The following is a 25,334-nucleotide window of genomic DNA, read 5'->3' as shown; positions in this document are numbered from 1 at the left end:
CCAAAAGTTCTCTTGCGATAGATAATTTGCTGCCTGAAATTATCTCCCTTGAATCTTGTTTTCATCCAATTTCTTGATCTTCTGCTTGTTCAATTTTAACATTGTTTTGCAACACTTACTTTACGCTGTTACTTGATTCCAGTTGAAAATAATTGTGTGGAACAACTGGAAATTCTTAGTCTTTAAATAGATGAGGACGGGAGCCACTGAACTGACAAAGTGGGAGAATGTTTCTAAGCTGGACAGGCTATATGAGTTGGAAATGCATCTGCAAATTGTGGGAATGTGAAGGGGAAGAAAATCTCCTCTGTGGGGTGATTAGAGAACATACTGTATGTGAACAGAGAGATAATAACCTGATTGATAAACTGAGCCAAAATGTGTATTTTTAAAGTGGAAATAAAAACTTTTATGATGAGCACATGCTCCTGGACTCTATGGGAAAGGCACAGACTGTTTGACATGAAGTTGGTGGCACAGTATTTGGGAAGAAATGCACATTATTTTCATTCTTCATTCATCTTGAACCTGTGCATCTAAATTCAAGAGTTGCTGTGTGGCGTAGCAACCATGAATCTGAGTCCTATCATTATGCCACTCCTTAACTCATGAGCAGGAATTTCCAAGTGTAAAATTAGATAAATCATTGGAAATTTTTTTTTTCTGAATTTGTTAATCATTTTACATCTAAGTTCATAGATTTGAAATTTGCGCACAGCATGTACTTCCAGCCCAACTTGCTGCATTGAAATTCACGCTAAGTCACTACATGGCTTCCCCTTGAAAACAAAAGGGATTGCTACTTCAAACTAATCCAGGCATCAATCTGGACCCATATAAATTTGGAATGTTACTATCTGTCAACAATGCAGAGTGATATCTAGCAGGGAGGGAGCTATAAGTATGCAGATCTCTGAGCAACTGTCAAAATTGTCAAATAAAATCAATTCTTTAATGAATAATTTTGCGTTTCTTTCATTACGTGTGAACTCTACATTTGAACATTAGGTCTTTCTGAATCCCAAATGTTGCCTATTCCAAACGAGTAGTTTTTACAAGGTATAATTGGGGTAAATATGTTCCTTGAATTGTTAACTTAATTAGAGCAGAAGGAAATGTAAGGGTGATTTATCTCTTCATTATACTTGCATTATCACGGTGATTTTTTGAAAACCATCAGTGATTAAATGCTTTTCTCCATTCGTAATTAATGCTCAAACGATAGTAAATAAACTGAATTAAATAAAAGTTTTTAATTGGCTTGATGTGTTGAAAAATGTTTCTAGAAAATTAAATCGGGGAAAATCTATTGCTTATAAAGTTGGTTGATAGTGAAGTCTGCTGCTTTTATTTCTGATAGTGATGCATCAGCTTTTTTTTTAAAAAGGATCTTCAGATAGATGACTTTCTCCTTCAGGCCTGAGACACTTAAAGGCCAAGGGAATGATTGAATAAAGCCTGCTTATTCAGGTTCATAGCTTCTATTCATGTAGGACAATGCTACTTGTTTGATGAATGCGTTTTAAGTTCAGATTAGAAAAAGAAAGCCCTTGCAAATTGAATGAAGTGAACATTTTGGAACTATCTATAAACATTTAGTTGACACAACTCCAAGGGGGAGATTTTATAGAAAAGTTCATGGTTTGGAAAGAAAGAACTGAAGCAATGATGTGGCAAAGATTCTTGGAAATGTTAAATCCGTGGTTCATTTGATGCAAGAAAGAGCTTAGTTTGTTAAACCAGCCACTGTATGTCAAAATAAGCAGAAGTGTTTGTTGAGCTGACTTTATTTGGCTGAAAAGGCATTCCTGAACTCCAAGTTAAAGCTAAACTTTAGGAATCAAAACCAGAGTTTGTGTAAACAATGTAACCACTTGATAGGCGTGAAAGTCAAAGGCCACTGTGGTTGACACAAGTGAAGTTTTGTCTTTCTAAAGTTTGTTTACAACGTTTCAGAAGTTACAGATTTCTCAATCCTTAATATGTGCAGGAATTAGATATTTTTATCTGTAAAGCTTCTTAATGTGAATTAAATGTAACCAAATATGAGTATGTTTTATGTCTCCTTAAATTTGCACGTGAAGAATAATTAATTTCTTAGAATTATGAACTAAAAGTCTTGCGTGAAACAAAGTAGCTTAATAATTTGCAGTGGATCATTTAGGGATGGGTTCTTTTTGATGCCAAGCAAATCTTCATATGTGACCGCATTGATTCCTTCATAAAGTTTCTTCCAAGTAGTATTATTTAATTTTGGTCAGTGTTTTAAAGTGAAATTTACTTTTGTAATGAAATAGTAACACTTACATACTTGCATCACTGCACGGTGTATTTCCATAGTAAGCATTCAAACTAGTGAGCAGTTTGCTATATCTCCATAAGAGGAGAATTAGGCCATTCAGCTCATGAGGTCTGCTTCCCCCATTCAATGATCTGATAATTGCCAACTCCATTTTCCTGCCTTTTCCCTATGATCCTTAATTCCCTTACTGATTAAAAATCTGTATCGCAACCTTTAACATATTTAACCATTCAGCCTCTATAGCCTTCTGCAGTAAACAATTCAACAGATTCACAAACCCAACCTATCATCTTCTCATAAAATCTCTCCATATCTAGGACCAACCATGTGAATTTCCTCTGGACTGCCTCCAATCCAAGTGTTCTCGGTCCAGTCTATCTAGTGGCTTGTATCGTTTGAGCAATACTTGCCTATTTTATACTCCATTTTCTTTGAAATAAAAGTCAAGCATTACCTGCTGAACTTGGATGCTAGCTTTTTGTGATTCTTGCACAAGGACCCTCCCAAATCCTTCCTGCAATCTTTCTCCATTTAAATAATATTCAGTTCTTCAATTCTTCCTGACAAGGTACATAACTTTGTTTCCAAACATTAATGTTCTGTCTACCAAAATTTTGATCATTTAGTTAACTCGTCAGTATGCCTCTGCTGACTGTGTCATTATCGATACTTGCCTTCCCATCTATTTTTGTGTCATCTGCAAACTTGGTATATTCACCTCCCTCATCCGTGTGACAAATATACATTGTAAATAATTCTTGCTTCAGCAATGAGTCATGTAGCACTCCATTAGTTACAGATTGCCATCCTGAAAATGTCCCCTTTATCCTAACTCTCCCTCTCCTATTAGTTAACCAATCCTCTTTTCATACACTACCCCAACACCATGGGCTCTTATCTCTTTAATTAACCTTACCAGACACTTTTTGGAAATGCAAATACATTATACCTTCTGGTTACCTTTATCAACCTTTATCAATCCTGCTTGTCACCACTTCAAAGAGAGAGCTTTTTTTAAAGACATGATGCTGACTCTACTTGATTATATTATGTATTTCAACTGTTTTGCTATTACATCCTTCACAACAAAGGGAATCGAGAAACGGCGGAGGAGTTGAATAAATATTTTACATCAGTCTTCACAATAGAAGACACGAGCAGTATTCCGAAAATACTAAATAATCAAGAGGCAAAAGGAGGGGGTGGGGGAAGAGACAACAAATTATAGTAAATATTCTGAGAGAAAATGTACAAGGCAAACCAATGAGCTGAATGTATAAGCTCCCTGGACCTGGTGGGTTATATTCTGGCTTTTTCCCAGTGTCTCGTGCTGAGCTATCTGACCTATAGTTATTTTTTTTAGGCTGCCCCCTTTTTGAATAAGGTATTACTTTATCAGCTTTCCAATCCTTTGGGACTTTTCCAGAATCTAAGGATTCTTGAAAAATTGCAAATAATGTATCCCATGTCTCTGGAGCTGCTGCTTCTAGTGTCCCAGAGCATAACCCATCAGGAACAGGGAGCATATACGTTTAGCTCCATTGGTTTTCCTTGAATATTTTCTCTCATGATAGCTATTATATTCATTTGTCTCATCCCCGTCATCTCTTTTTGCCCCTTGATTATTTAGTATGTTTGGAATGTTACTTGTGTCTTCTATTGTGAAGACTGATGTAAAATATTTATTCGATTCCTCTACTGTTTTCTGATTCCCTTTTGTTATTTCCCAGCCTCATTCTTTAAGGGACCATTACATTCACTTTTGACCTCTTATTTCCTTTTGTAAATATATATTTAAAAGAGCTCTATTTTTATCTGTCTTGCTAATTTAACTTGTATTTTCACTCCTTTTTTTTGGTCATGCTTTGTTTTGTTTAGTTTTGTTTTTTTAAACTTTCCCAGCCCTCTGCCTTAGCACTAATCTTAGCTGCATTACATTTGTCACATCTCTTATTGCTTGCTTAAACCATTATATAGTGTGTTTCTATAGTAAACATACAGACTAGCCAGCAGATTGCTGTATCTCCATGACCTTCCACTGTGTTGAAAAGTGAACCTTCATTGCTATGGTATTGGAAGGCTTCTACCAAAATATAGTGCCTCAGCGTTGTTTAGGGAAGCCATGGAACCAATGTATTCATTCAATTTCCTGAGTTTCAGATTCCATTAAACAGCTAGAAGTTATTTACTTTCCAATATACAAGCTAAGTGCTGACATCTGGCTACACCTAAATTCAATGTGATGTAACTATTAAACAGGACAAATGAAAATTTTGTTGATTCAAATCAGGGTTATTGGTCTCTGTCATAACTGAGAGGAGAAAGTGAGGTCTGCAGATGCTGGAGATCAGAGTTGAAAATGTGTTGCTGGAAAAGCGCAGCAGGTCAGGCAGCATTCAAGGAACAGGAGATTCGACGTTTAGGGCATAAGCCCTTCTTCATTCCTGAAGAAGGGTTTATGCCCGAAACGTCGAATCTCCTGTTCCTTGGATGCTGCCTGACCTGCTGCGCTTTTCCAGCAACACATTTTCAACTCTGTCGTAACTCCCCCAAGACTAGTGTGCAAAATGTTTTTTTTCACTTCCAGGCATTAACATGATCTTACACACCACCCCATCTAGTTACTATTGGGATAAACCAAACAAAAAGGCTTGTCACAAAGTTAATAACTTCTTATTATATTTTGGCTCAGTGCTGCACATCTATAGTTTTGATTTCTACCCACAGACTCCATCTTTATTCCCAAACATATCTAAAACATTGTCAACTGTTGCAATTTATTAATCTACAGGCATTTAAGAAAGAGTTGTCTCTGCTAGCTAACAGACACATTTGTACATAATCATAGAATCCCTACAGTGTAGAAGCAGGCCATTTGGCCCATCAGGTCCACACTACCCCTCCAAAGAGCGTCCCGCCTAGACAGTCACCCAAGAGTGGAATCAAATTTGCGCCCCTGGCTCTGTAAGGAAGCATTACTAGCCACTGAACCACTATGCCAGCCAAAATGTGAACACGTGTTCTCAGTTCCTACAGATCATAATTTTCTTTGATCTTAATTTCCTACTTTCTGGTTTTAGTAGGATTTGCTGACCAGACCTGATTTATCGTTTAACAGCATCTACTTGGTTGTTCCTTTACTTTTGGAATGGGAATTTGACATTCTCAATAGATCTTGTGTACCTTTGGCAAGGATGTGTGTGACTGGTGTGTTTTGAGATTCAAGTAGCTGTGCTTACTGTCATTAAATAAATTTGCGTTTATATTCTACTTCACTATGTCAAGAAGTGTGTCAAAATCTTACTTAAATTTTGTCAAACTGTTATTTTGTATTTTAAAGTGGTGTAAATTTTGTACACAGCAAGGTCTCCAACAGTGTATTCACTTGATTTGATTTGATTTATTATCACATGTACCTAGATACAGTGAACAGTATTGTTTTGCATAGTAACCAGACTGATGTGTATATTAAGGTTATAGAATAGAATGGAGATTATAGTGTTATAGCTACAGAGAAGGCATAGAGAAAGATCAATTCTAATATGAGAGGTTTGTTCTTAAGTCTGATAACAGCAGGGAAGAAGTTGTTCTTAAATCTGTTGGCACGTGTTTTCAAACTTTTGCATCTTCTTCCTGGTGGAAGAGAGTGTAACCAGAATGGGAGGGGTCTTTGATTATGTTGGCTGCTTTCCTGAGGCAACGAAAAGTGGTAGACAAAGTCAATGTAATAAAATCAATGGCTGGTTATCTATTTTTGATGTTATTAATTTAAGGGAGGTATGTTTGTCAGTGGGCTTAATAAGCATCCTTCGTTTAATGCCATTCAATTTTTAACATTTTTCATATCGTTAGTTATCAATTAATTGTATTTTTTTCTGTGTTCTTTGAAGGCATGAAGGACATAAACAGCATAGAATTAACAAGTATTACGCCATTAAACCATTAAATGAACTAAGCTGAAAGCAAATAAATTCTTAACTTCTGAGAGATAAAGGAATGAATGAGGTCAATAAAGTATTGATAATAATTAGGATTAGGAAGGATTGGAATCGGGCTCATTTTCAAAATTGGAATAAGACAGGCTCTGATTTGTAGTTTTCAATCAGTTTTACGTGGCTTTTGGGCGAAATAATGCAATAGATTGTAAGGACTAACCTTTATGAATTACAGAGTAAACAAAGTCAACATTGAGGCAGGCAGCATCCGAGGAGCAGGAAAATCGATGTTTCGGGCAAAAGCCCTACGTCAGGAATAGAGCTCTATTCCTGATGAAGGGCTTTTGCCAGAAACATCGATTTTCCTGCTCCTCGGATGCTGCCTGACCTGCTGTGCTTTTCCAGCATCACTCTAATCTAGACTCTGGTTTCCAGCATCTGCAGTTTTTGTTTTTACCTTTTACAAAGTCAAAATTGATTCAAGTTCAGATCCTCGCTAACAAACTTTGCAATCACAACTATTATTACTTCTCTGTGTGGTGCTGCTATGGTGAGTGCTTGACATCTCAGCAGGTCCTGAATTACCTCCTTAATTTAGGTGGATGGTGCAAGCAGGAAGGGTTGGCAGGGAAGGAATACCACGGTAGCAAAGAGAAATGAGGGAAATCAGAACTGAGAAAAATATAAAGAAAAGCAGAATTGGAAGAACTAAACAGACAATTAGGCCACCATCCAGTTCCTATAGTTATTTCTGGGTAATTGTTTTTCGGTTGACCATTTCCTTGGACTTCATTGCCTTTGAGAAGCAAGAGAAAGGATTTACCCAATTGACTACCGATTTACCTTTTCCTTCACAAGAAGATTGGGGAAAAATGTCCAGATTACAGAGGAGGAAGTACTGGATGTCTTGAAACAGTTAAAGGTGGATAAATCCCCAGGACCTGATGAGGTGCACCTGAGAACTCTGTGGGAAGCTAGAGAAGTGATTGCTGGGCCTCTTGCTGAGATATTTGTATCATCAATAGTCATAGGTGAAGTGCCGGAAGACTGGAGGTTGGCAAGCGTGGTGCCACTGTTTAAGAAGGGTGGTAAAGACAAGCCTGGGAAGTATAGACTGGTGAGCCTGACCCTGGTGGTGGGCAAGTTGTTGGAGGGAATCCTGAGGGACAGGATGTACATGTATTTGGAAAGGCAAGGATTTGTTCGGGATAGGCAACATGGCTTTGTGCATGGGAAATGGTGTCTCACAAACTTGATTGAGTTTTTTGAAGAAGTAACAAAGAAGATTGATGAGGGCAAAGCAGTAGATGTGATCTATATGGATTTCAGTAAGGCGTTCGACAAGGTTCCCCATGGGAGACTGATTAGCAAGGTTAGATCTCATGTAATACAGGGAGAACTAGCCATTTGGACGCAGAACTGGCTCTAAGGTAGATGACAGAGGGTGGTGGTGGAGGGTTGTTTTTCAGTCTGGAGGCCTGTGACCAGTGGAGTGCCACAAGGATCGGTGCTGAGTCCTCTACTTTTTGTCATTTACATAAATGATTCGGGTATGATCCTAAGAGTAATAGGTAGTAAGTTTTCAAATGACAGCAAAATTGGAGGTGTAGTGGACAGCGAAGAGGATTACCTCAGATTACAAGGATCTGGACCAGATGAGCCAATGGGCTGAGAAGTGGCAGATGGAGTTTAATTCAGATAAATGCGAGGTGCTGCATTTTTGGAAAGCAAATCTCAGTGGACTTATACACTTAATGGTAAGGTCCTAGGGAGTGTTGCTGAACAAAGAGACCTTGGAGTGCAGGTTCATAGCTCCTTGAAAGTAGAGTCGCAGGTAGATAGGATATTGAAGAAGGCGTTTGATATGCTTTCCTCTATTGGTCAGAGTATTGAGTACAGGAGTTGGGAGGTCATGTTGTGGCTGTACAGGACATTGGTTAGGCCACTGTTGGAATATTGCATGCAATTCTGGTTCCCTTCCTATCGGAGAGATGTTGTGAAACTTGAAAGGGTTCAGAAAAGATTTACAAGGATGCTGCCAGGGTTGGAGGATCTGAACAAGCTGGGGCTGTTTTCCCTGGAGTGTCAGAGGCTGAGGGGTGACCTTATAGAGGTTTCCAAAATTATGAGGGGCATGGATAGGATAAATAGACGAAGTCTTTTCCCTGGGTGGGGGAGTCAGAACTAGAGTGCATAGGTTTATGGTGAGAGGGGAATGATAAAAAAAAGAGATCTAAGGGGCAACTTTTTCACGCAGAGGTCTGTGCATGGAATGAGCTGCCAGAGGACGTGGTGGAGGCTGGTACAGTTGCAACATTTAAGAGGCATTTGGATGGGTATATCACTGGAATGGTTGGCCTAACATACGAGGAAGGGCTGAGTATCCTGGGGTTGTATTCATTGGAGTTTAGAAGATTAAGGGGATATTTAATAGAAACTTACAAGATAATATATGGCTTGGAAAGGGTGGATGCTAGGAAATTGTTTCCGTTAGGCGAGGAGACTAGGACCCGTGGACACAGCCTTAGAATTAGAGGGGGTCAATTCAGAACAGAAATGCGGAGACATTTCTTCAGCCAGAGAGTGGTGGGCCTGTGGAATTCATTGCCGCAGAGTGCAGTGGAGGCCGGGACGCTAAATGTCTTCAAGGCAGAGATTGATAAATTCTTGATGTCACAAGGAATTAAGGGCTATGGGGAGAATGCTGGTAAGTGGAGTTGAAATGCCCATCAGCCGTGATTGAATGGCGGAGTGGACTCGATGGGCCGAATGGCCTTACTTCCACTCCTATGTCTTATGGTCTTATGAATAGGAAGAGTTTGGAGGGATATGGGCTGGGTGCTGGCAAGAGGGTCTGTTTCCATGCTGGACATCTCTGTGACACTATGACTGTATAATATTTGTTTAGCAGTTGAATAGTTTTGCACTTTTTTTTAAAATTGTTCATGGAATGTGGGGATCGCTGACATTTATTGCCCATCCCAAATTGTCTAAATAGCAGCCAAGTGTCACCTACATTGGTATGGGTCTGGAGTCACAAGTTAACCACATGAGGTAAGGGTGGCATATTCCCTTCCCTAAAGGGCATTACTGAACCAGATTTTTAAAAAATACCAATCGACAGTGGTTACACGGTGACCATCAGGCTAGTTTTTTGTTGGATTCAAGTTTCTTCATCTGCCATGATGGATTTCGAACCCATGTCTGCAGAACATTAACTTGATTGCCAGTCTACCTGAAATTGTCACTATACCAGCAACACCAATCCCGAAACCTTAATCTGAAATTAGTTGTTTCTGATACTAAGGTCCTGCTTTGTTGATGTGGGTGGGTTTTGAATTGGTTTAAAAATTGATCCCTAAGTGTCAGGAAAGAAAACAAATGTTCGATTTCCCAGCATTTACTTGCTTCTCAAAGGCCATGAAAAAATTGTAATAAGCAGTTTTCATGCACACCACAGTTTTCTTTTCTTGTCATACAGACATCTTAACTTAATCAATTCCATACTTTGCCTGTTCTCACTTGCATATGTAAACAGAAAAGAAACTCTAGGGAAAACTAAAGAAAAATTTGATTGTCATCTGGAAGCTGCACTTCCTGCTTTTCAGGCGTTCAGTCTGAGAGTTTACCCTGCAGCTAATTGTGATAATTGAGTTAATGTGAATCAGAACTTTTCCATTTTACTTGGCATGAGGGAAAGCTTTCAAGACTATCAAAGTTTGGTGACAGAGGTATTTGGATTGGGAAGCAGAATGAGATATGTGTTTATCACAAATGAAGTTTTTATTTGTCATAATGGTCTAGCCCTAATAATGAACGGACCTGCATTGTACCTGTCAAAAGAAAATTATACTTCATCTTACTTTTACAATGTGAGCTGAAATTAATTAAAAATTTGTGATATATTGATATTGTAACTGATGAATGAATCTTGATTATAAAAAATTGCATCATGAAATAAACATGGGAAGCACCCTGTATTGAAAAAAATTGCTCTGTGTGTAGACAGCAAATAAATGTAGATGTTAGAAATTATGTTTGTATCATGTTCTTTCCTAATGTTCAGTGGTTAAACGAGTTCAGTTTTAACGATGCAATCTTATCTTCGAAGGCCACTTTTGAACTGATAGCTGACCTTTACCCTTGGTTAAAACGGCTGGTTAAAGGAATGAATAGGTCAGCTCAAGAAAGTTGACATTTGGAGGGTCCTGTTGTACTGCTTTTCTCATACGTATGCTATGTTGCTCTCTCTCAACACATGGACATCAGTTCCTCCACTGACTTGAGTGTAGCACCATCTGATGTCTATTTAAAGAACTGTAGCTCCTGATGCACAGATCGTTTGGAGTGGGTGGTACTAACAGTTATAAACTTAATGTTACAACATGATTATTCTTCCCAGTGTTCTGGCTAATATTTATTGTTCCATTAACATCACGAAAATCAGATTGTCTAGTCATTATCTCGTTGATGTTTGTGTGAGCTTATAGTGCACAAATTGGCTGTTGCATTTCATACAACACAACACTTCAGAAATACTCAATGTAAAACGATTTGAAATATCCTGAAGTTAGAAAAGCAGCAATTCGTTATTTCTTGTTTCTTTGTTTATTTGACTGTAGCAGAGACTTACTGTTTTCCTTATTACACTGAGCAGCATCCTTGCTCAGTGGTCTTCTAAAATGGCTGAGTTGAACTGTTTTGGATTAGGTTAACTTGGCATGTTTTCATAGTGACATATTTTAAATTTTCTTTTAAATCAGATAATTTTTTTCTACTTTGTGCCTCTTGTAAACTCATTTAAACTGATTTGGAAAATGGGCAGTGGATCTTCTTTGATTCCAGAAATCAGGATGCCTGTTTTTTTTTCCTCTAAAACAAAAACAGAAAGAACTGTGGATGCTGTAAATCAGAAATAAAAACTTCAACAAGTCTGGCAGTATCTGTGCAGAGAAATCAGAGTTAATGTTTCGAACAATTCTGAAGAAGGATCACTGGACCCGATACATAAACTCTGATTTCTCTCCACAGATACTGCAGACCTGCTGAGCTTTTACAACAATATCTGTTTTTGTTTCTGTTTTCCTCATTTGATGTCAATGGTCATAAGACGAATGGAGTGATAGGACATTAGGTCAGTTTGATAACTCTGTCCCAAGACTTACGTTAAAAAATGCTATGGATTACAGATCCTTTAAGCAATTTTATATTGAGGTTTTCTTTAAGTAACTTTCATAATTCACCACACTATGTACAATTATACAGTCATAGAGTCCTGCAGCACAGAGACAGAAGGCTCTTTGGCCCAAACTGGTCTCTGCCGACCTAAATGTTCCACTAACCCAATTCCCTGCACTTGGCCCATGTCCTTCTAAACCTTTCCTCTCGATATATTTGTCCAATTGCCTTTTAAATGTTAATGTACCCGCCTGAACCACTTCTGCTGGCAGTTCATTCCATATGCATGCCACCCTCTCTGTTCCCTTTTGTTCTTTCCCCTTTGACCTTAAACTGATGCTCTCTAGTCCTTGATTCCCCAATCCTGGGAATAAACCCTGAGTGAATTCACCCTATCCATGCCTTTCATGATCTTATACACTTCTATAAGAGCATCCTCAGGCTCCTACGCTCAAAAGGAAGAAGTCCTAGCTGTCCAACCTCTCCCTATAACTCACACCATTGAGTTCTGTATAACCAATGTCATGTATAACTGCAACATAACTTCCCAACTTCTATACTCAGTCCCCTGACTGATGAAAGCCAGTGTACTTAAAAACCTCCTTCATTGCCCTGTCTACCTATGACTCCACTTTCGGAGAACCGTGCACCTGAACACCAAGGTCCCTCTATTTCACTACACTCTTTAACGCCCTACCATTCACCATGAAACTCCTACCTTCATTTGACTTTCCAAAATGCACAACCTCAAACTTATTAAACTCCATTTACCATTTCTTAGCTGACTTTCCCAGTTGATCAAGGTCCTGCTGCAATTTGTGAGAACCTTCCTCACTGTCCACAATACCTCTTATTTTATTTTATCTGCAAACTTACTAATCATACCTTGTACGTTTTCATCCAAATTATTGATATAGATAACAAACAGCAATGGGCCCAGCACCGACCCCTGAGGCACTCCACTAATTGTAGGCCTCCAATCCGACAAGCATCCTTCCTCTGTTACCCTCTGCTTCCTACCATCAAGTCAATTGTGTATCCAATTTTGCCAGCTCCACCTGGATTCCATGCAATCTAACCTTCCAGAGCAGCCTACCATGTGGAACCTTATCAAAGACCGTACTGAAATACATCTACCGCCTTGCCTTCATCAACCTTCCTAGTCGCTGCATAAAAGAACTTTAATAAATTTGTGATTTCCCATGCACAAAGCTAGACTGACTTCCTGAAGAAGAGCTTATGCTCGAAATATTGATTCTCCTGCTCCTTTGATGCTGCCTGACCTGCAACCACTTGCTTCTAATCAAATCCTCTCTTTCCAAATGCATGTATATCTTATCCCTCAGAATCTACCCGAGTAACTTAGTTACCACAGATGTTAGGCTTACTGGTCTCTAGTTCCCAGGCTTTTCTTTGCAGCCTTGAATAAGTGCATAACGTTCCTACTCTCCAGTCGTCTGGGACCTCACCTTGGCTAACGATGTTCCAAAAATATCGACCAGGGCCCCCGCACTTTCTTCTTTAGTCTCTTGCAGTGTTCTTGGACATATCTGTTCAAGACCAGGAGATTTATCCACCTTCATCCATTCTCAAACATCTAACACCTCCTCTACGGTGATCTGGACTGTCCCCAAGATATGGCAACTGATGTCCCCAAATCCCAAGTCTTCATGTCTTTCTCCATGGTAACCTCAGAGGTGCAATATTCATTGAGGATCTTGCCCATCTCTTGCAATTCTACCCATACATGCCCACTTTGGTCCTTGAAGGGTCCTATTCTTTCTCTAGTTATTCTTTTTCTTTTAATATGCTTAAAGTATCTCTTTGGATTCACCCTAATCTTCTCAACCAAGGCTATCTGGAGCCCCCTTTTCACTTTCCTGATTTCCTTCTTCATTACCACTCCTGTTATGAAATGCTGATAAAACCAATAATTACTCTGACCTGTATTATTTAAAAACAACTAAACTCATTCCATGTTGCAGGGCTCCCCAAAATGGGGACTGGGGGCCTAAATGAGGCTGCAAGCTAAAAGCTTTGCAATCTTAGATCTCATGATTCCATAGGGACCATGGAGTACAGACCAAGTTGCAAGTTACCACGTTCCTGTTTGAGGTTGTTACTGTTGTTCCATTGTTGATGTTAGGTGCTAAAATATGGCCCTTCATTCTCCAGTTGTTGTCCTTGGGGTACTCTTCTGAGTGAGCTTGTCACCATCTTAGACCAAAACCAAAAGAACTGTGAAATGTTGTCAATCAGAAATAAAAACTGAAGTTGATAGAAAAGCTCGGCAGCATCTGTGAAGAGAAATCAGAATTAACGTTTTGGGTCCAGTGACCCTTCCTCTAAGATGAGACTGATTGAAAAAGTAAGCTGTTTCGATGATTTTCATTCAATATGTTGCAAAGATATCAGAGTTAGCATTTTTCAGTCAGTGTGGAAATATATGCTTTGGATAACTGAAACTTTGAAGTACGACCTTTGTGAACCTAATCCTTTAGCCACAACAACAATGGTTCACATTTTTAAAGGTTTTAAGTCCGAGAAATCAGTTGTATAATTTGGATAATATCAGGTCAAAGTCAAACCAGACAAAATGCTGGAACCAGCAAACAATGACCCTTTGAATGAACATTCACTTAAAAGAACATTAATGTGGACTATACAAGACTAGCTTCAAAAGGTGTTTGTTTTACTGTTTTATCTCAGTCCTTCCTTGTCAGGGTACAATACTGTGAGTCATTTTCTAGACCTTTGCTCAAATGGCTGTTGCTGATTCATGAATCTTGGCAGTCAGTGTCAGCAGGCAATTCAGCCGTGGAATATTTCAAAGATCTCTCTGATTCTTTTCTAACCTAGTTCTTCAACAGTGATAACTCCTGCTAGAAATAAGTAGTGATTGATTTTCCTTTGGCCTAACAGCGCTTTGTAGTCAGTTGTACTATTTCTATCATTGTTAACCCATTCATTTTGTTTGTATTTTGCTGGCAAGTGGTGTTACTTAAAAGAGCTACTAAGATGGTGGAGGCAGAGGACGAGCATGTTATGCCTGAAATGCCTTTCGTTCTTCCATCCAGGAAAATCATTTAATGATGCATAGCAGAGCCACATAAATCTGTCATTTGTTTCTCTGCATGTGCTGTTTATAAATAAATAGTTGCTTAGTCGTAAAAACTTGAGTATTGCTGAACAAAGAAACATGGTATTCAAACCTTTCATCCTGCATGATGGGGGGTAGATGTGAAAATGGTGACATAGAGGCAACGTCACTGGACAAGTAACCGAGAGGTCCAGGCTAATGCTGAGGAGCAGCAGGTCAGGCAGCATCCGGGGAGCAGGAAAATCGACGTTTTGGGCAAAAGCCCTTCATCAGGCAAGTCCTTTTACCTGAAATGTCGATTTTCCTGCTCCTCAGATACTGCCTGACCTGCTGTGTTTTTCCAGCACCACTCTGATCTCCAGCATCTGCAGTCCTCACTTTTGCCTGATGCTGAGGAGCAGCAGCTTCAAAACTCTCCACAGCTGCTTGTGGAATTTAAATTAATCAGTTGCAGAATATAACCATTAATACTTTGCAAAGTGCTGCTCATTGTATTTCAAACTATGATGATATCCATCAGCACTGTTAAAGCTTTAAAAATGCAGTAATATGAACACACAGGTAGATTTTGACCAGAATAAATAGACTTGATTTTCCTTGGTTTTTTGCAGGTTATGAGGGAAAATGGCTCATCTGAGATTCTAAATAAACTATATGATACTGCCATGGACAAATTAGAAGGCTTAAAGAAAGATTATGATGCACTAAGAAAGCGGTACAATGAGAAGATTGCCAATCATAACACTGACCTCAGCCGTCTAGAGCGGGTGGAAGAGGAAAATCGACGTTTTCAGAAACAGAATGAGATGCTGATGAAGCAAACTGATTCTGCTGTTGTGGAGAAAACTTCAATTCAGCAACAGTATTTATCTACATTGAAGAGGTGAATCATAGAATCATACAGTATAGTCAGCCCATTGAGTCTGCACCAACTAAAAGCAACTCTGCACAATCAATTCTTCAGCATTTGGTCCATAACCTTGAAGGTTATGATATTTCAAGTGCTCATCCTCGCACTTTGTAAAGTTTGTGAAACTTTCCACCTCAGTTACCCTTCCAGGCACTGAATTCCAGATTCACACCCCCTCTGGCTAAGTTTTCTTTTTCTCAAATACCCTCTAAACCTTCTGGCTTTCACCTTAAAATTATACCCCTGTTGTTGACCTTTCAGCTAAGGGGAGCAACCCTGTCCTTGTCCCTCATAATCTTTATACACCTCAATCGGGTTCTCTGTCACCCTTCTCTGCTCTAAAGAAAGCAACCTGAGCTAATCCACTGCAGCTAAACTGTTCCATCCCAGTCAGCATCCTGGTGAACCTCCTGTGCATCCCCTGTAGTGCAACCACATCCTTCCTTAGTACAGTGAGCAGGACTCCACGCAATACTTCAGCTGTGGCCTAACCAAAGTCCTGTGCAGCACCAGCATAGCCTTCCTGCTCTTATAATCTGTGTGAAGGACAAAGCTGACATATAATAGTTGTTTTAAGAAACTGGTATAGACCCAAAAAGAACTATGTTTCCTGAAATGTATTAATCCAATATAAATGATGCAAGGTGGAATTCATTGAAGTTTTAGCATTTTCAGACATATTTGGAATCCTGAACTCTTAAGAAGGGAATGTGATTTTCGAAGCTATGTTGTGTTCAATGACTAACATGAGTATTGATGATCTGATCATTTTTCTCACATCTATTACAAAGCTGATTGGGGCCAGACGTTCACAGGTAAGGGGACGGCTGAAAAATGTGAAGCCTTCAGAAATGAGATAACGAGAGTCCAGAGAATGTATATTCCTGTTAGGGTGAAAGGAAAGGCTGGTAGGTACAGGGAATGCTGGATGACTAAAGAAATTGAGGGTTTGGTGAAGAAAAAGAAAGAAACATATGTCAGGTATAGACAGGATAGATCGAGTGAGTCCTTAGAGTATAAAGGCAGTGTAAGTCTACTTAAGAGAGAAATCAGGAGGGCAAAAAGGGAACCTGAGATAGCTTTGGCAAACAGAATTAAGGATAATCCAAAGAGTTTTTACAAATACGTTGAGGACAAAAGGGTAACTAGGGAGAAAATAGGATCCCTCAAAGATCAGCAAGGTGGTCTTTGTGTAGAGCCACAGGAGATGGGGGAGATACTAAACAAGTATTTTGCATCAGTATTTACTGTCAAAAAGGACATGGAAGATATAGAATGTAGGAAAATAGATGGTGACATCTTGAAAAATGTCCATATTACAGAGGAGGAAGTGCTGGATGTCTTGAAATGCATAAAAGTGGATAAATCATCAGGACTTGATCAGGTTCACCCTCGAGCTCTGTGGGAACATAGGGAAGTGATTTGCTGGGCCTCTTGCTGAGATATTTGTATCATTGATAGTCACAGGTGAGGTGCCGGAAAACTGGAGGTTGGCTAACATTGTGCTACTATTTAAGAACGTTGGTAAGGACAAGCCAGGGAACTATGGACCAGTGAGCTTGATGTTGGTGGTGGGCAAGTTGTTGGGGGAATCCTAAGGGGCAAGATATACATGTATTTGGAAAGGCAAGGACTGATTAGGGATAGTCAGCATGGCTTTATGCATGGGAAATCATGTCTCACAAACTTGATTGAGTTTTTCGAAGAAGTAACAAAGAGGACTGATGAGGGCAGAGCAGTAGATGTGATCTATATGGACTTCAGTAAGGCGTTCAACAAGGTTCCCCATGGGAGACTGATTAGCAAGGTTAGATCTCATGGAATACAGGGAGGACTAGCCATTTGGATACAGAACTGGCTCAAAGGTAGAAGACAGAGGGTTGGTGGAGGGTTGTTTTTCCAGACTGGAGGCCTGTGACCAGTGGAGTGCCACAAGGATCAGTGTGTGTCCACTACTTTTTGTCATTTACATAAATGATTTGGATGTGAGCATAAGAGGTATAATTAGTTTGTTTGCACGTGACACCAAAATTGGAGGTGTAGTGGACAGCGAAGATGGTTAGAGTGGTGCTGGAAAAGCACAACAAGTCAGACAGCATCCAAGGAGCAGGAAATTGATGTTTCAGGCAAAAGCCCTTCAATCCTTGGATGGTGCATGACCTGCTGTGCTTTTCCAGCATCATTCTAATCTTGACTCTAATCTCCAGCATCTGCAGTAACCACTTCTGACCAGCAAAGAAGGTTACTTTAGATTACAATAGGATCTTGATCAGATGGGCCAATGGGCTGAGAAGTGGCAGATGGAGTTTAATTCAGATAAATGTGAGCTACTGCATTTTGGGAAAGCAAACCTTAGCAGAACTTGTGCACTTAATGGTAAGGTCCTAGGGAGTGTTGCTGAATAAAGAGACGTTGGAGTGCAGGTTTATAACTCCTGCGAAAGTGGAGTCGCAGGTAGATAGGATAGTGAAGAAGCGTTTGGTACGCTTTCCTTTATTGGTCAAGAGTATTGAGTACAGGAGTTGGGAGGTCATGTTGTGGCTGTACAGGTCATTGCTTAGGCCACTGTTGGAACATTGTGTGCAGTCTGTTCTTCCTATTGCAAAGATGTTGTGAAACTTGAAAGGGTTCAGAAAAGATTTACAAGGATCTTGCCAGGGTTGGAGGATTTGAGCTATCAGGAGAGGTTGAATAGGCTAGGGCTGTTTTCCCTGGAGCGTTGGAGGGTGACCGTTATGGTCATGGCATGGATTAGATAAACAGAAAAGGATTTTTTCCCTGGGGTTGGGGAATCCAGAACTAGAGGGCATAGATTTAGGGTGAGCGGGGAAAGAGACCTAAGGGGCAACTTTTTCATGCAGAGTGTAGTATGTGTATGGAATTCGCTGTCAGAGGAAGTGGTGGAGGCTAGTACAATTGCAACATTTAAAAGGCATCTGGATGGGTATATGAAGAGGAAGGGTTTGGAGGGTATGGGCCGGTTGGTGGCTGGTGGGACTAGATTGGGTTAGGATATCTAGTTGGCATGGACAAGTTGGACTGAAGGGTCTGTTTCTGTGCTGTACATCTCTATGACTATGTCTATTAGTCCTCATAAGAGTTTAAGGCCAATGGAGGAAATCATGTGATATCCACTGTTAGTGTATCACTTTTGGCCTTTCAGATATCCAGGCTGTTTTTTTTTATTAAACATATAAATATTTTCTCCAGAATTTCCAGTATTCCACATAAAACTGAACTGCCAGTCATCCACTCCAATAGCATCTTCTCAATTTGATGCCAGAAAAAAACAATTTTTCACAAATGTAAAGTACATGATTATGTAATAGCAAAATATCATGCCATCTGGTGCATATAGTACAGCTCAAATGAAAGTTAAAATTTAGAATTGTGATAAATTGTGCATAGTATTCGAGAAAGAGGGGGGAAAGACTTAAAATAAATCTAAGGGTAACTTCTTCACGCAAAGGATAGTGCATGTATAAAATGAACTGTCAGAGGAAGTGGTGGAGGCTAGTACAATTACAGCATTTCAAAAACATCTGGATGGGTACATGAATAGTAAGAGTTTAGATGGATATGGGTCAAGTGTGGCGAATAGGACTAGATTAATTTAGAATATCTGGTTGGCATGGATGAATTGGACTGAAGAGGTCTGTTCCTGTGTTGTACATCTCTGTGACTCTCAATGCTGAGATGCAAATTTTCAGTGTTCTATAGAACTGGGTTCTCAGTCTTGCCTTGGTAATTTGGTGTAAAGGTTCACAGTATTTCTTTTACAGCAAAGGAGACAAAACCTCAGTAAACTGGATGTTTTGTAAATGCCAGTAAACCCCTACGCTCTTATTGGTGTATGGTTCTAAAGACGCCCAATGGCAAGGTCTCCTTCCAATTTGTGGCTGTTAATTTTTTTGAAAGAGAGTGACTAATATATAATGTAAATCAACTTTAAAAAAATTGTCCCTAAATATGACACGGCAAGAATGCTCCTTGCAGCAGTGTTCCATCTATAAATATATCAGAAAGTATTATGTTCGAAGTTCAGATAATGAAAGCAGTAAAGGCAAACATTTTAAAAATGAAATATTCAAATTATAATTTATTATAATATTTTGTATTTCCACTAACCTTCTAAAAATATTGACATTGTTTGAAATGCTTGTTAAGGAAGAGTAGAGAACGAAGATACTTAATTCTAGTAAAATATAACTTAATTCTTGTGATTTATTTTAATTAGAAACATTAAACTTAATCTACTTTGACTTTGTTTCCAAAGATATGACTCAATCCAGCATGAGTTAAGTAAGGCAACTGTACAAAACAAAGAGCTTCAGAGAGAAATGGAACGGTTACAAACTGAGGTGACACGATTCAAGACATTACAGCTGAAAGCTGTAAAGGATGCAGAGAAGTACAAGGAAGAGAGGGATACGGTGCTGAATGAATACCGCCTGGTCATGAGTGAAAGAGACCAAGTACACAAAGAAATTGACAAGCTGCAAACTGAATTGGAATTGGCACAGGGTCATCTAAAGAACACATCATCAGAGAGAAAAGTAGCTGGTGAAGAACTTGAAGCTCTTCGACAGGTAAGGTCAAACAGGCTATCCTTTGAATACTTCTCAAACTATCTTTCCAATACCTCTAAACCATGGATTCCAAGCTTCCCTTGATGTTTTATTTTGTTAGTTTCTCTGTTAAAAAGTATTTTGCTGTTCTCATCCATGTTATACATAGGAAGAGGTTTGAATTTAAGCATACATGAAATGGTAGTAGTTCTTGGTTTGATTAAAAAACTGTTGTAATCAAAATGAATATATGTAATTTACTGAGGTTCTTGGATAGCCAAGAGTATTCCATTTCTCTCTTCACTGCTTCCCATAGTGCCAGCTGGGATGCAACAATTGTTTTTAATTAGTGTTTCATATATTCTCAAGAAAGAAAATGAGGGATATCAATCTCTTGGAGATAAGTTCAAAGGCAAGTGATGTCTTTGCATCCGTAGTCCCTGAAAGCTATTTAGACCACGAGATACAAGAGCAGAATTCGGCCATTCAGCATACTGAGCCTGCTCCATTGTTTGATCATGACGTGTTTCTCAATCCCAAACCCCTGCCTTCTTCTCCCTAACCCTTGATCCCCTTGTTAATCAAGAACCTATCTCTCTTTGTCTTAAATATACTAATGATTTGGCATCCAGAGCCTTGTGGCAATGAGTTCCACAGATTCACCACCCACTGGTTGAAGAAATTTATAGTTACTGATATTATCAGCTTTGCAATCATATTTGGGTGGACTATGGTCTTTTTAAAGTACATTGCACTTTATATGAGAGTACTCAATTTCATATTGCTGAGAAAACTGTCTGATGGAAATTTCAAACAGACATTTACTGCATATTTTTTAAAGTATTGACTATTTTCTCTTATTCTGAAGTTTATTGCAATTGTTGTATAACGCCCAGCGGGCACAATATATCATCTGATCAGAGCAGTTGAGACCAGCTGCAATACTAGTTCCCAAATTCTCAAGCAAATTTTGTCCCTGTAATATTGATAAATTAATCAAGGAAAACAAATGCATTAATTTAGAAGATTTCAGTTTGAAAAGTCTTGGTTAAAATGTGGCTTAATTAGTTATGACTCATTCCCTTTAGTTATTATTTGGTTTTGCAAGAAAAGTATTTCGTATGAGTTTGGCAAAGTCTACATGACAATTTACTGATTAATTGAATGAAAATTTTCTAATTACAATATTACATAACTTTCATCCCTCTTCACCTTCTAAAAATTATACAACCTTGGAGCCCAAATATGAGGATAATTTTGAACTGTCACTCAATCACCAATTTTGTCTGTTCCCGGATATTTTTTGAATTTGATTTGCATTGGCACCTCATCCTGTTGTTCCCTGCCCAGACATTTATTGGTTTTGAAAATATTTTAGAGGTTTTGCAGTTTGCAATTTTGTGGTGTTTATTTGTTTTGTGATGTTTGAGTGCTGGTCCAAGGCCTAGAATCTACTCGTGTCTGACCCAGTAGGAATTTCATATTGGAATGCTGATAAGCTAAATTCAATTATTATGCTACAATTCAAAATTTTATCTAATGTCATGTCATTCAAGCCCATTGATTGATGTTGAGTCTTTTATTCTAGTGAGGTCTTAGTTAATATCTGTGATCCATTGATCTGGGTTTTTCTGGAATGGGAATATCATGGCACAATTTGTTTGTTAGCCATTTCTCTGCACTCCTCAACTTAAACTTGTTTTGACTTGCTGGAAATTCTACCTGATTATGACATTGAGAGGTAACATGTGCTGGACCTGAATCAACAGCAGACTCTCTCCTTTACCATTGCCATTTAAGAATTGGAGGAAAAAGGAGGAATTACAGAAGAAGGATAAACTAGAATTGGATCATAGATAATACAGAAAAATAAAGCGGGAAAGAAAAATTGGACTGCAAAAGAGAGGAAGAAACAAAGGAAAATTAGGAAAACATTTGAAACATTTTAAAATTTGACATCTTAACAATTTTTAACAATTGAGAGATCTCTTAAAAGATCGAATACTTTACATTGTTGACTTTTTGGGCCAGAGAGGTTGGAAAAAAAAATATTTTTATTCAACCAGTTAAAACCTGTAGAGAATGGGAAATAAATCAGAACCTTTTGACGCAGAGTTAGGGTCCATAACGCTACTCCAAAAGACCCTCTCAGAGATTCGATGATTGCATTAACAGTTGTCATGTTAGTAAATTTATTTGACGCTGTTTAATTTCCAGCCTTAACTTGTTTTACTTTTGGCAACAGTAGACATTTGGTAAGTCCTAATGGGAGTCAGGCATGTTTGGCTAAATTTCATGATATAGGCTAGTGTGTTGTACTTTATTTCATAGGAGGTTACAAAGGGTTTTTTGTTCATCATTTTGTACCACCTTTAGGCTGCAATAGTTGTGCAGTTTTGTAGTGTAGTCCCTGTTCATGAAAACCCAGCAAGTGACTTGAACAGTTCGACTGTAATATAATAAAGTAAACTATTCAGAATTTTAAAATATGGTGCTAACTGACCAGAAAGATAAACTATCAAATTTTGCTCAAACTGCATGTATCTTTTAAAATAAAGCAAGAGATGGTCCTGTGATAATTCCTCTGAATAGCCTGTCCTCTGCAGTAGAAAAAATGGAAGTATCCTCTGACTCTTTGCCTGTTACTGGTGTTGACTGGTGTGTTGCCAGAAAAAGCTGAGACAAGGCTTAGAAATTCCTTTCAACTACTAGCAGTTTAACTGACTGTACATAAGCTGCGATCACATTGTTCATACAGCCTTTCAACCAGAATTTGAACACTCAAGGAAGATGTGACATTGAAGGTGATTACTTTTTTTGGTAAAATGGAAGCAGCAAATGAAATCCAAAAATAACACCAGGTCATCAGGATGAAAGAGAAGATTTTTTTTTAAAAAATCAGTGTTTCACATAATCATCCCAGTAGTTGGACATTTCAATGACTAATGCATTTTGGTGTTTTCTAGCATTAAATGCTCAAGTACCCAAGTCTTGCAATGATACATATTGATCCATGTTTCTCATGAGCGGATGGAAAAGATTTAATATAAAAGTATTCTTCAATTTACATGAACAGCTGAATCCAACTAAAACAAGTGTTACAGAACTGTTGCAGAGTGCAACTTCTGAAAATACAACTGTATTTTGGTTCAAAGTGAAAGCGACATGCAAGACAGTGTTTTTACTGTGTTGGATGAAAATAGTGATGTGACTTGTGTGTTGCAACTAAATTTCAGGAGCTTCATTCTGCGTTGGTAGAACGAGATCATGCTATCTGTGAAAGGAATGAACTGCTGGAGAAATACTGCCATGAAGTGAAGGACAAAGCAGAAGCTCAAAAGGAGCTTGATCAGGCTTGTAAGGATATTGAGACTGTGAAAGAAGAGAGAGATGTTGCTAGGAAGGAAAGAACAGAAGCTATCATCCAGAGAGATCAGTTGCTGCGGGAGTACTACCAGGCCCGACAGGTGAATTTTGCCCTTATATGGAGTTGTTTCATTGCTATTTATTATACATTTCTTTTAATTCTGTGAATACCCCATTGCCTTTTTGTGCACATTTTTAAAAATCTAGATTATTTCATATGTTAATTTTTTAAAAGAAGAATTTCAACTCTGACAAATCACAAAACACATTAAATTCTGCTGGTTTCTTAGAATTGGAACTTGCCTTTCAAGAAAATGAAAATTCTATAGCAGAACACGAATAATGACTATCATTACTGACTTTTATTACCCCAGCCTTCCTAGAGTGTTAGGGAGCTTTTTACTGTCAAATGTAAGGGACAGCTAATGGGGCAACAGACATGCTGCTCAGCTTAGCCATGACTGATGGACATAAAAAGCATCGAGAAATATTGTTCTCTCTGGGCTAAGTATGAACTAATGGAAGTTTGTCCTGAGCTAAACTGGAAGTGACAAAGGTGCGAATAAAGAATGTAGCCAGCATTTTATTTTCCTTAGTTGAATTACTCTCTACTCCTTAAGTATTAATATAGTAGTTAAACTTAATAATAATGCTTATGAATAAACAGTTAGACTTTTGGGTAATGCAGGCACTTTCATTAATGCCTAATTGGTGAAAGCAAGCCAGAACAGTTTATATATTCCCAAAATGTTTGGAAACAGACTCTGGTTTAAAATGTTTTTGAACAATTAGATAAAAAGGTAAAACTGCCATATGCCAGGAGAGCCACAGGGCTGCTCTTTCATTTGAGAGAGACGACTAGTGGTAGTTTAAGCAGAAGGTCACCACGCCTCAGGCAAAGGATGCGGCTGGGAAGATGGACCTTCATGGTAACCTCATGGAATTGAATCTAAACTGTTGGCATCACTCTGAATGTAAACCAGTCATGCAGTCATTCGAGCAAACTGACATCCTAACAACTGGATATACAAGGTGACTGAATTGAAGTAGCGATTATTGCCCACAGTCATATGGTGATATTTTAATGTTGGCATCGTCTGATGATTTCTTTGACCAAATACTAGTTTATGGTTTGGAAGATTGTGAATTCAAGTTCCCACTCCCAGGAACCTAAGCTTAAAATCTAGGTTGACATTACATTAAGAAACTGAGGGCGCATTGCTCCAGAAAGCAGATTATCTGACCATTGTTAAATTGCTGTATGTGTGATCTTTGTGTGTGAAAAAAGGCTGTTGTTTTCTCCAGTGGTAACTACTTCAAAAATGTTTAATTATCTGTGAAGCATTGTACAATGTATTGAAGTTATGAAAGGCACTATATAAACACAAATCTTTCTTTACAATAAAGAAGCCAAATGTATAGGAATCTATAACAGACATCTTGAAACCAACATTTTTCAAACTCTATAAAAGCTCATTTAGAGTTTTCTTTTGAAGCTTTCATGTATTTGAGAAACACAGCTTCCGGTGTTGACTGTATAATATTTCACTCTGAAAATGCAGTATAGAATAGGAAAGTTACAAATTTTCCACTTACATTGGTGTGGTAGTATTTAAAATCTAGAGCATTCCGTGCTAGAATCTGTACACAAAAGAAAGCTCTGAACTTCCGTATTGGCATGTATTGTCATTGCTTGAGGTGGATGATGTGTGTGAGTGTGTTCATTTTGCTATTGCACATAATAGTGTACAGCATTCCTCCACTGTGAAATGTGCTTTCTTCCTGAAGTCCCATTCCCTGGAAATGTTGTATTACTGTTAGATTCATCATGTACACCGGTGGCATTACAACATAGGTGTAGCAAATCAGATCAAATCAGACTCATTTACAATGGATATTGCAACACAATGCAAGTAAAATATTCAACAACCCTCAAAATTGCCCAGTTGTTTCTAACCAAGCTTAATGAATAATC

At 38.5% G+C, this 25,334-nt stretch overlaps 1 protein-coding gene across 10 annotated transcripts in view; it reads left to right on the top strand.

Moving 5' to 3' along the window:
- The window catches only part of dlg5a (discs, large homolog 5a (Drosophila)), a 226,662-nt gene that overhangs the window by 110,151 nt on the left and 91,177 nt on the right, over window positions 1-25,334 (top strand). For 9 of the 10 annotated variants that reach the window (XM_060853990.1, XM_060853991.1, XM_060853986.1 and 6 more), the window contains 3 exons: window positions 15,127-15,398; window positions 19,702-20,014; window positions 23,230-23,460. In XM_060853990.1, coding sequence (XP_060709973.1) covers window positions 15,127-15,398; window positions 19,702-20,014; window positions 23,230-23,460 — 816 coding nt within the window. The remainder of the gene's footprint in view (window positions 1-15,126; window positions 15,399-19,701; window positions 20,015-23,229; window positions 23,461-25,334) is intronic. The other variant, XM_060853989.1, reaches the window with a different exon arrangement.

The sequence above is a fragment of the Hemiscyllium ocellatum genome, chromosome 43 (genome assembly GCF_020745735.1).
Source record: "Hemiscyllium ocellatum isolate sHemOce1 chromosome 43, sHemOce1.pat.X.cur, whole genome shotgun sequence".
Classification (NCBI taxonomy): Eukaryota; Metazoa; Chordata; class Chondrichthyes; order Orectolobiformes; family Hemiscylliidae; genus Hemiscyllium; species Hemiscyllium ocellatum.
This window is presented reverse-complemented; position numbering and strand designations above follow the sequence as displayed.